The 12,078-nt window shown below is 36.8% G+C and overlaps 1 protein-coding gene across 1 annotated transcript; it reads left to right on the plus strand.

Annotated features, from left to right (window-relative positions):
- Positions 1-9,294: 9,294 nt before the first annotated feature.
- LOC113271885 (F-box/kelch-repeat protein At3g16580-like) lies at positions 9,295-10,554 on the plus strand. Its single transcript, XM_026521809.1, has one exon. It carries the CDS (start codon positions 9,295-9,297, stop codon positions 10,552-10,554), a length of 1,260 nt encoding a protein of 419 aa, XP_026377594.1.
- Positions 10,555-12,078: the final 1,524 nt, after the last annotated feature.

Consider the following 12,078-nt stretch of genomic DNA (forward strand, 5'->3'; position numbering starts at 1 on the left):
TGGTGATAATCTCACGATTGTTCACACAGGCCCACCTACTGTTCTTGATAACTGGGAGAGGAATGACTTCATTATCGACACTGGTAGACGAACCACCGAGGTGATGAAAATTCTCCAGACTATATGAGTTGGTATAACAAGGTATCACATCCTTTGGTTATCCGTGAAATCAAATCCAACACTACTGCGGCGGGTTCAAGTTATAATTGTATCATCAAAGACAAACCAGCTGGTTATGATAGACTGGTGCGTGTTCTTATATTTTTGTTCATTTTATATTATTCCTATAAATCTTAGGTAATTACCGTTTGATGTTATGTCATTACGTATAAAAAACAGGTGAATAGGTTCAAGCGTGTTTCCAAAATGTTAACTGCATGCTTGAAGAGCGGAGATCCCATGCCAGCTGAGAAGATCAAAGAGGCTAGAGATCTAGTTGATAATATGGATAACGAAGATTATGCTGCCCAGTTTGGGGAGAAAGTCACGAAGAGGCAGCCCAAGGTGGCAGTATCAAAGACGGGTAAAAGAACTCGAGCTTCATCGAGCGCTGAAGCTGCTCCAACTGAAGCTGCTCCAACTGAAGGTGCTCAAACCCGTGGTCGTGCAGGACTGGGAGGTAGTCACGGTCGTAAAGTAAAGAAGAGCAGATAAATGACAATGATTTTTGTTGTACATTCGGAAATTTGTTTGGGTAACTAAGTTAGACAAGTTCAAATGACAATGATTTGTGTGGTATATTCGGAAGTTTTGGTAACTAATTTAACTTCCGATTATTTCAAAGACAAAATTTGAAAAGTATAAGTTTTTCCAAATTCTGATTTTTGGGCCATCGTACATTCGGAACTTTAAAAAACCTATCCTCCGAATATCACAAGTTCAAAACAAACCACGCCATGGCTCCAGGTGGTTCCAAGGGCCAATATTGAAGGTTAGACACCCATATTCGGAAGTTTTGGTAACTAATTTAACTTCCGATTATTTCAAAGACAAAATTTGAAAAGTATAAGTTTTTCCAAATTCTGATTTTTGGGCCATCGTACATTCGGAACTTTAAAAAAACCTATCCTCCGAATATCACAAGTTCAAAACAAACCACGCCATGGCTCCAGGTGGTTCCAAGGGCCAATATTGAAGGTTAGACAGCCCATATTCGGAAGTTTTGGTAACTAATTTAACTTCCGATTATTTCAAAGACAAAATTTGAAAAGTATAAGTTTTTCCAAATTCTGATTTTTGGGCCATCGTACATTCGGAACTTTACAAAAAACCTATCCTCCGAATATCACAAGTTCAAAACAAACCACGCCATGGCTCCAGGTGGTTCCAAGGGCCAATATTGAAGGTTAGACATCCCATATTCGGAAGTTTTGGTAACTAATTTAACTTCCGATTATTTCAAAGACAAAATTTGAAAAGTATAAGTTTTTCCAAATTCTGATTTTTGGGCCATCGTACATTCGGAACTTTACAAAAAACCTATCCTCCGAATATCACAAGTTCAAAAAAAACTGTTTCCTGGAACCAAACAACACCATAATCGGAAAGAAAGTTGACTCATAAATAACCGAATATTACAATCGGTAGGTTGTTTAACAAAATAATCTACCGATTTCGTATAATCGGCTAGTTTTTATATTAATAATACTCCGATTACATCCATTACATAAAGTTCAAACGGCCTTAACCTTACAATTTCGTCAAAAGCACCTAAATCCATACTCCTAATTGACCATAAAAGTATTAAAACAGATCATAACTTCCAGTGACCATAGAAATTGTCCCTCTTGATTTTGTAGCATCCTTCATGTTCAAATCGTTTCCCGTAGAGGTCCACATACCGGCGATCCGCAAGATTTCTCTGAAATTACGAATGAGTAACAAGTTAGTACTAACTTTTGTTAATGTGAATTGGAGTTACAGAGATACTTACTCGTTTTTCATACGTCCACCAAGGAAAAGCGTTCCTAACAAACCGTTCCTCATCTTCAAGTTTGTCAATCTCCTTATCGAGCGTATTCTTTCTCATCTTAATGTCATTGGATGATCTTCGAATTCGATTACCATCTAAGGCCTCAAATACCATTAATATACGGTTCCATATCTGCTCTTCGGATTCCGATTTGTGGAGCTTGTGAACACGATCATGAGCAGTTACCACAACCCACGCTCTATAAATAGCACAATCTTCTTCTTCGGCAAAAGAAATATCCATGTTTTTTGTTATGAAAATTAAAACTGAAGAGAGGAAAGAGTTTGGTGCAATTGGGGTGATAGATATGAGTTTCTTCATATAGGTTTAGGGTCCAACGGCTCTTTCTGTTTTCCCCAAAAACTCCAACGGCTAATTTGACGAAAGTTGAATGTGGAGAAACCAATAATCGGTAGGTATTGGATTTAGCATATCTACCGATTATGGTAGCTTTCAAAATTTGAATTTGAGGCAACTTATAATCGGTAGGTTTTGTAATATATTTAACTCCCGATTAACGCTGAATCCAAAACACGAACCAAGAAATACTGCACCGACTACAATCGGAAGTATGGGAAATATTTTGGCTTCCGATTTCATTCGGAGGGTAACAATGTTATCATATCCTCCGAATATATAAGGGTAATTTCGCCATTACGAATTACGCGAGATAAGGGCTGGCTACATTTTCCCTTTGGGTGACCTTTTTTGTTTTATTGTTGGCCCCTAAATCCTTTTGAGTGGCCCCTAAAAACGCCAGGTAAAATATCAGTATCTTGGACACCACCTCCTCTTTGGAGGATAACCAGAAAAACCTTTTTTTTTGGATTAATTTCCAAGGAGGAGAACAACTTCTTCCTTCACTACTTCTTCACTTAATCTTTTACCAGTGTAGCGAGAGCAGACAGAGCTCGTGGCTTTTGTTGCGGGCTTTTGTTTTTAGTTTCACTTTAATTCCTTATTCTCTATTTATTTGTTAGTATTTTTTAATTATGAGTAGCTAATTTTTTAATTGATTAAGGATGATTTCAATATCCTGAACAATGAAGCATTATTTTCTTTAGTCACGTTTATTTCAAGTTTTATTTTATTGTTGATTATCTTTATTTTAATGTCTAAGAATATTGAGGGGTTATTTAAAATGATCAATTAAATTAACCAATCAATATTTCTTCTGCTAGTTTAGGGTTGTGTGATACGTGTAATTGTCATATCAACTCTTTACACAGTAATAAATCGCAAGAGCTGACAGAGGGGATTTTGTTAAGCAATTGTGTGTAAGGGATAACACTAGTAAGCAGACCGAGATTATGCGTCTGATGCTGGGATCAACCTGATTCACAAGTGTAAAGCATTCAACTAAGTTACACCTTGAGAGCTTATTCTTGGTGGGTTGGTTGGATAGAATATGGTAATCGAGCACTTCTGTATCCAGTGACAGTAGGAATCCGGGGGATAGCAGAGCTTATTGTTGTTCTACGGTTGGTAACAATATAAGTTCAACAAGAAATAAATTTGCATTTAATTAGGCTTCGGTTTAGTGACGGCGAACGATTCCCTAGTCATCTTTCTCCTTATTAATTTAGACCAATATTTATTATTTTCGTTTTATTAGTTACTTTTATTAAAATCTAAAAACCCCCCTTTCAGTTACTTTTCAACAACTAGAAACTCTCTGCTCTTCGTGGGAACGAACTCCTTGTCATTATATTACCAGTTAATTGTGTGGAAAGGTGTAATTAATTTGTTGCGTTAACAACGGGCACCAAATTTTAGCGCCGCTGCCGGGGAGCAGTCGGTAGCTTTTAGTTGTTTTATTTTCTTTTAGTAATTTTATTTAGTACTTTTGTTTTTAGATTTTTCTTTAATTTATTTTTTCTTTTAGTTTTAGTTGTTATTCTTTTTTTTAAGTACTTTAGTTGTTCTTTTTTTTAATTATTATTTTGCTTCTTGATTTTATTTTTATATTGTGTTCACGGTGAGTTGATAGTATTCATAGCCCGTCTTGAACGGGAAAAAATTATTTAAACGATTTGTGTGCATTATTTTTATTTTTATTTTTAGGCTTAGGTTTTGTTAATTTTAATTCTTACAATTTTGTATCATCGTCATGTTTCCATTTGGAAATAACATGTACGGTGTACAAAATCAATCATATCATAGTGGTGATCAATTTAGCACTAGTCAATATGGTTTTTAATCTCATTCATATGATAACTACCAACGATCCTTTCGGTATAATCAAAACTAAATTTTTGGTTGCGATCAATATCTCACGGAACCTTATGGATATTCTCATACATGTCAACAACATTATGATGGGCATGTAAGTGAACAATCACGAGGATGGAAGGATAGCTATACTTCTAATCAGTTGTTTTCTAGTAATGTGCAGATGACAGAGAGTTTGGAACTAAAAACATATGATACCAAATCAAGACATACTCCTCTTTATTGTGCTTTTCCTGAACTTAAATAAGAGATACAATCTAGAAACTCCATTGAGCATAAAGATGGCACAAAACGCGTCAATATTAGAAAACTTTTTAAGCAACACGAGCAACTATAAGAAGCCGGTGCATCACAAAAGACTCTTGATGAAATTAACAAGGCCATAAAATTGGAATTTGAACGTCGTTTCGATATGGACGATTATGAGGAAGATTCTGATGAAGATGAGAAACCTTTGGAAATTCCTTGTAATAATGGTAAAGTTACTCCAACTCTGGATCATTATAACGATCACTCGCCTATTTAAAAGGAGGAGAATGCAAATGACATAACCATTGTTATAAATGGCATATTGTACTCAAACGAGGATTTTAGGCGTTGCACCAATGAACTAGACTTTCTATGAGATGATTCTGAATCCGATGACGAGGTTGTTGACGAGATTGCGATTGAGAATGAAACCAAATTGATTGAAGTAGTGGAAGACCCAATTGGACTTGCCAAGGAATATAATGATGATGAGATTTTAGTCAAAGCAGAAACTGACGAAGAATGGCTAAAGAGTTTGATAGAGGACCACGATACACATAAGGTAAATAATTCTTTGCAATTCTTTAAGAATGATGAGGATCCTGTAATAAAAGAGATTGTGGAAGGTTTGTCTAATCCTTTGCATATTTCTAAATCTTTTGATTCACATCATTTAGGGATGAGTATTTGTGCTTCTAAAAGATTAAAGAATTATTTTATTTCTAATTACCCACCACTTGATGTTTTTGATTCTAGCAATGTGCAGGTTCACCGAGAGGAACCTTTTAAAGTCCCCGAATTCTTTGTTCTATATCCACTTCCAAATGTAGAAAGAACTAAGTGTTGGGGAAGCTTCAATAAAGTAACAGTTTCATTATCTATACCTTATGCTAATAATTGTGTGAAGTTGTTACTGGAATTGCAGATTGTTTTCTAAGGGGACTACCAGATTTTCAGATTATTAGTTTATGGGGAGGTTCCAAGTTGTTACTGGAATTGTAGAGATTTTAGAGTCACTAGCATACTTCTAGGTATGTTTACATAGAGATTTCTGACTGACATAACTAAACTTGGAAGTATTAGGGAACTACGTTCGGGTTTCTTACTTGTTAGAGTGTTGAATAATGGATTTAATCATGGCGGTGGCAAATGAGGAGCTGAGGGAAATGCATTATTAGAGTTACTGATCAATCATTAGTGGAGACTACCTATTTTCATATCAATAGAGGCACCAAACCTTAAATTCTTTGTAGTTGACTAAAAAGCTTTGTTTTGAGTGTGTGTCACCGTACGTTAATTCGGGGTAGAATGGTGAGCTACCCAATTTCACACCATTTTCAGCACTATTTTGATCTCTTGAGTGCTAATTTTGTCAATCATGAGGGTGACATCTACAGATGAAAACCACCTTCTTGTAGTTTGATTTTACAGTTAGCACCATTCTCTCTCTCGCCAACAACAGGTCCATAGAAACACATCATCATAAACAAGCGGAGCGACATCAAAATCTACAAGGAAATTTGAAGACGTTTAACGTTTACAAGCAACAATACAAGGAAGAAAAAATTTCATATCCAAGTGAAGTAACATATAATGAGCATATTTTACATACATGTTGAAGACTTACAATACAATGAGCATAACTCTATATCCAAGTGGAAGACTTATTTACAAAAGCAAAGAAAAACAAAATATGAGAGTTATTGAAGTTATGATACTAAGACATTACAAGTTGTGTAAATTCAAGTGGTACAGTACTTCTTTCATGACCATGTTTATTTTATTCTATTTTTATTGTAGTTGCAATCTTTTTATCAAAAAAAAAAAAGAGGGAAACAGAAAAATAAAAAGGAAATATATATACAAAAAAAAATATATACAAAAAGATTTGCATTTAGGATTTATTTCATCTATAAAGCCACGAGGAAGAAAAATCTATAAAGAAGTTTCAAGCAACATAGAAATAGAGAAAAAAAGTTACAAATTGTCAAAGTTATATGAAGTTCAAGGCTTATCATCAACAGTTGAAGCCAAAGCCGAAGACAAAGAAGACGATCCGAAGACGTTTCTATTGGATGCTGTGAGAGTGGTGCTATCATTACTGTCGATCCGATGTGAAGGTGGTAAGTACTCCCATCCTTGCTATAGTGGTTGATTTCCTTTCTTAGAGATCATCAGAAAAAGTCTTTTATTTCCCACGATTTTGTGGGGTCTACAAAAATAATTCGGAAGGTTTCCTTCCCACCATTCAACGTGTGTAGGATTTCTCTCTTCATTCCTACCTACACACATGTGAGACCCATAAAAAATCCATCTTATTGAGTGAAATTATCATCAAATCCTTTTAAGTGAGGCAGAAGTCGAGGCGAAATGATTATTGATCGCTCTCAAACACGCGTTCTCTCATTATGGTGTGATTATTTAAAACTCCACATTTAAGAATTAGAATATGTTCTTTAGTATTTCTAACTTCTTATTACTAGCATGTAGAAACTCTATGTCCTCATAGCTCTTTGGATGCTTGGGAATCTGGAATGCTTTGAAGTTGGAGCAGGTTTTGTGGGTATACTTCTTGTAAGCCGTCACGAGACTATAACCCGTCCACTAGGGACACCTAGGGGTTTAAAGGCTTGTTGCACATGCTAAGTGCAACCGGGTCCTCAAAGACAGAAAATAGTTTTACTTTTGGTTAGATAGTTTGTTCGAGGACTAGCAAAAGTCAAGTGTGGGGGAATCTGATAAGTGCATAAGGGCCAAAGACAAAGTGAAACTCGTTCAAGTACAAGTTTTCTTGATTAAATATCAGTCACACTCGCGCCGACAAAGGAAGATGATTACATTCAGTTTTCTTTTGTGTGGTGAAGCAGGTGAAGTATTAGATTTTGTGCATGTTCGCCTAGGACGTCTTAGACGCGCCTAGGCGACGGGTTTGGCGCCTCGCCTCGCCTAGCGCTTAACACAACATAATTCCCTATTCCATTTTCTCAAGATCTTTTTAAGTTGTTCCAACTTAAACCAAAAATTCGAGCTTGGAGATCCATAAAAACAAATACCCTCCCACCATGATTTAACTTTCTCAAAAAATTCTGGAACAAGAAACCACATGGTTTCAAATCTGATTGGAGGAGGCCTCCAATGTGGGTACTGTTTAGCCCGTAGAATTTTGTGAAGTTTACATACCTTAGACAACCCCATCTTGCAAGCCAATGTACGCGGTTAATTAGATTCATGGATTTTAACATGGTATCGGAGGGGGTGTTGTTTAGCCCATTAAGGGATTCTTTGGCATAGTATGGGGAGTAAATTTTTGATGGGGACATGGGGGACAAATCATGCCTTGACATGTATTTTTTCAATTAATTGTTTTAACAAATTCTGTTATCAAAAATATAAAGGATAAAATTTCACCAATTAACATAATCAATATTTTCACCGAAAATACACTTCTTTTATATATTTGGAAACAAAATGTGATGGAGTCAATTTATAGCAAAGACACGTGTCAAGACATGATTTGTCCTCCATGCCCCCATCAGAAAACGCCCCCATCAAATATTTTTCCTAGTAAGGGTATTGTTTCCGTTTCTTCTTTCTTTGCTCGTTAAGGATTTTTTTGACCGAGTAAATGTGACCCCAAGTGTCTTATTTGGCTCACGGCTTTGTGTGAAGGGGGTGTTAAGTATAGTCCCCCACAAAATAGACACCACCGGACTGTTTCACAACAGTTGGGTCTTTTGCCCCCAAATCGGCTATGGCGCGGTCGTCTGCATCAGATGGTCCATTGATTCATCGACAGTTTTACATAGATCACTCAAACTCGAAGTATGGATGCCTCTTCTTACAAGAATCAAGATTGTTTCTGGTTCCCACTCGATTAAGAATAGTTTTCCACAAAAAGAAACAAATTTTTAAATAGCCAGACAGACATTACCACACCAAGTATCGTACCAGAACGAAAAACCATTACCATTTCCGATTGAAATGTCACAATTTCTGCAGCACACATCTGCTAGCTCAGAAATCACAATAAGTGATGTAGTCTGCGAACAGAGGACACTTGTACCGGAATTTCACCTTTATACAAAAATAAATTTCTAATGGGCCTGCATTCAACCCACCTTTCCACCATTCATCTTTGGACGTCCAGAAACACCTATGTATTTTATTGGACGACCGAAGGGAATCCTTCTATGTGTTAACCATGGGGCTAAAAATGCAATTGCATGCAACGTTTTTTTTAATTTTTAATCTCAAAAATTGAACGCCAATTAGTCTTTTTTCCGCGAAATTGGATCGGCAATCGGAGAGTCTTCAACCCCGACTACGGTTAGGCGCAATCAAAACGATCGGAAGTCGAGCCAATTGACGGCAATTGTGGCGTGAAAATGGGAAAAAAAAACGTCACCTATACTCTTCATTTTGATCCTGACCGTTGATTACAAGCAAAATTCAGCCACAACGATCTAAAGTTGCCGTTGCTATTATAGAATTGCTAGAGAAGATTGTTACACAATTGTTACAAAACAAGTATAACATAAATGTTACACTTATAAATGTTATTAATAGACTGTTACAAGTATTGTTGCAAAGTCTGTTACAAAACTGACACAAAATTCCATCCCTTTACATTTCCACCGTCGCACTCCAAAACTTCGGTCGCCGCATTGCGGTAATCTAGTTTAGTTTGATTCCGGAGAGCCGGAGAAGTGAGGATCTTAGAACTTACCAGGACTTGGAAACCTCAATTTGAGAATCCTATTGGAATTGGCAGAAAATATTTCCTAATGATAGTCGATTTAAGATTTACTGCATGGGATAATTTGTTTTTCGCTAGTTTTAAGATGGAGAAGAATCCTTTGGATTGGGATAATTTTCTACCTGAAATAACTCACGAAATACTTTCTCACATACCAGCTGATTATGCATTGCAATGCAAACAAGTATCAAAGTCCTGGCAAACTTTCTTCGGCCATATGCAGGAGGGTATGATTTTCGCAATTGGGTTATACCGCAAAGAAAAAACTAATTTTAGACTTTATTATGCAACTCATGACGTGATTGAGCAATACAGCCGCATCAAGAAAGAACCGAAATACCATAACATTGTAAAGATGGTCCACCTTCCTCCTATCGGATACAGATATCACAAGAACCCTTACGGGAAATACAAAGACGTCATTGTTGGCTCATGCAACGGTTTGATTTGTATCACTCTTCCTAACGGTGTTATAGGTGATCCTGTTTACATTTGTAACCCGTGTACAAGAGAATCTGTTAACCTCCCCAAGTTAACATCAATCGGTTCAAATAGCGTAGTAGTGAGTGGATTCGGATATTATATAACTAGCGAACACAAGGTCGTTATAGTCTACTACCCAGATCAAAATGTCTCCGTTGGACATGTGGAAGTTTACACCCTTGGCAGTGGCAATGGGTGGAGAAATAAAGGAGAAATTAAGTACTCATTATGTCGATCACCCGGTGTTCTAGTCGAGGGAATTCTTTATTGGATAGATTACAAGGCAACGAAAATCGTAGGTTTCAATTTGGAAAATGAAAAGTTTACATTAGTTCCGTCACCACCTTGTTTATGTCTGGATAAGAGTGCGTCAAATAATAACTTGCTTTCAGTCGAACAAAGTTATAGGCTCAAAATATTGAAAGGGTGTTTATGTGTTGTGCATTGTGTGCGAGCAAACAAACGTATTTTATTCAAGGGAAGTGACCGTATTGACATATGGTTCTTTATGAAGGACGACGGTCATGGCAAAAATTTGGAATCGAATAAGTACTGTCATAGGAGTTGGAGAAGAGAATTCAGTATAGCCAATAGGAAGATCGGGGATGAGCTCGATCCATTTTTTATAACTGAGAAGAATAAAGTTTTATTATGGCACTACAAGTCAAATCTCGTGTGTTTTGATTGTTACGGGATATTCCTGCGATATCTCCCTTTCCAAATATACCTGCTGTATATCTGTCATATATCTATTGTATTTGTACATTACTTGTCGTGTAAGCCAAGTTACTTTCTGTTATATTTCTGGTTCTTGTATATAAGACCAGATACATGTAATTCATCTGTACATCTTTTTATTTAATCCAATATACCATGACAAATTTTGTCATGGTATCAGAGCCAGTTTCCTCATAACCCTAAATCAAATCGTGTTTCCGCTGCAACAAACAACAACCAATAATCAGTACTTGAACCATAAAACTCAAACCCTAGTATCACATATCCTTTGTCATTATCACTTAACATGTCGCGTGAAGACTATCAACCCATTACTGTGAAGTTTGATGGAACCAACTACAATCATTGGTCCTTCTTAATGAGGAGTTTTCTCAAGGGAAAAGCCATGTGGAGATATATTGATGGAAGAGCCAAAAAGCCTGCAACTAGTGTCGTTATCACTGAGAAAGGAAAAGAAGCTGGAGAAGAAACTGCTGAAAGCTGGGAGGTCAACAATCACAAGATATTAACCTGGATAAGCAACACAGTTGTAACTTCCATAAGCATGCAGCTTACAGGTTTTGAAACTGCCAAAGAAGCATGGGACTTTCTTTCAAAAAGGTATACCCAAATTAATTTTGCTCAACGTTACAAGCTAGAACAGGATATCCGATCTATGAAACAACAAATAGAACAATCTGTTTCAGACTTTTACTCTGAGATGTCAATTATATGGAACCAGTTAGCACTTATGGAACCCAACTGGACAGCTGACATAGAGTTATGGAAGAAATACAGGGAAGAATCACGACTAGTCCATCTCTTAATGGCATGAAAATATGATTTCGAGACTGTAAGAGCCTCAATACTGCATCGATCACCTCTTCCATCTATAAAAGCTTCTTTGTCAGAACTCATCACTGAAGAAACTCGAAAAAGAATCAAGCCGGATATACCAGCCATGTTTGCATCTCCTTCACGTGCAAACCTTAACAATCACTTCAATACACAGAAGACAGCGCGTGATTTTTCACAAACTCAATGCTACAACTGTAAGAAATCAGGTCACTTAGCCAAGAACTGCACTATGACACCACTGCAGAGTGGACCTCACACTTCAGTTTCTCAAATAATCAAACAAGAATCAAGTTCTCCAATTCAGTGCAACTACTGCAAGGAACCAGGACATACAGTAGCAAACTGCACCTCACCATCTTCCAGAAACATGAGAGAACGAAGAAGGTTTATTGGAAATGGATATGTACCTGCACCATCCACTCATGCAGCACCTGCATCTATACCAAATAACCTAGCTGACATACAAGAAATGCTTCAACCGGCACTTTCAATGAGCAACAATAACTCTACAGCAGCATCTGCACTATCTACTTCCACAGGTAGCTTTTCAAATGGTTGGTTTCTTGACTCAGGTGCCTCTAACCATATGACATTTGATTCTATAATATTTGAGCAGAAAAGTCCTATTACTATACCTACAATCCAAACTGCAGATGGATCTGAACTAGCTGCCAGTCATATTGGTCAGATTAAAATCTCTGACAAGATACATATACCTGATGTGTTACTTGTTCCAAAGATAAGAATGAACCTTATATCAATTGGAAAATTATGTAATCAGGGATTTAACATTTACTTCTTCTCTTCTGGA

This window comes from Papaver somniferum, chromosome 4 (genome assembly GCF_003573695.1).
Source record: "Papaver somniferum cultivar HN1 chromosome 4, ASM357369v1, whole genome shotgun sequence".
Classification (NCBI taxonomy): domain Eukaryota; kingdom Viridiplantae; phylum Streptophyta; class Magnoliopsida; order Ranunculales; family Papaveraceae; genus Papaver; species Papaver somniferum.

Coding starts and splice junctions, on each gene's coding strand:
- LOC113271885 (XM_026521809.1), top strand. CDS start 9,295: ATGGAGAAGAATCCTTTGGATTGGGATAATTTTCTACCTGAAATAACT.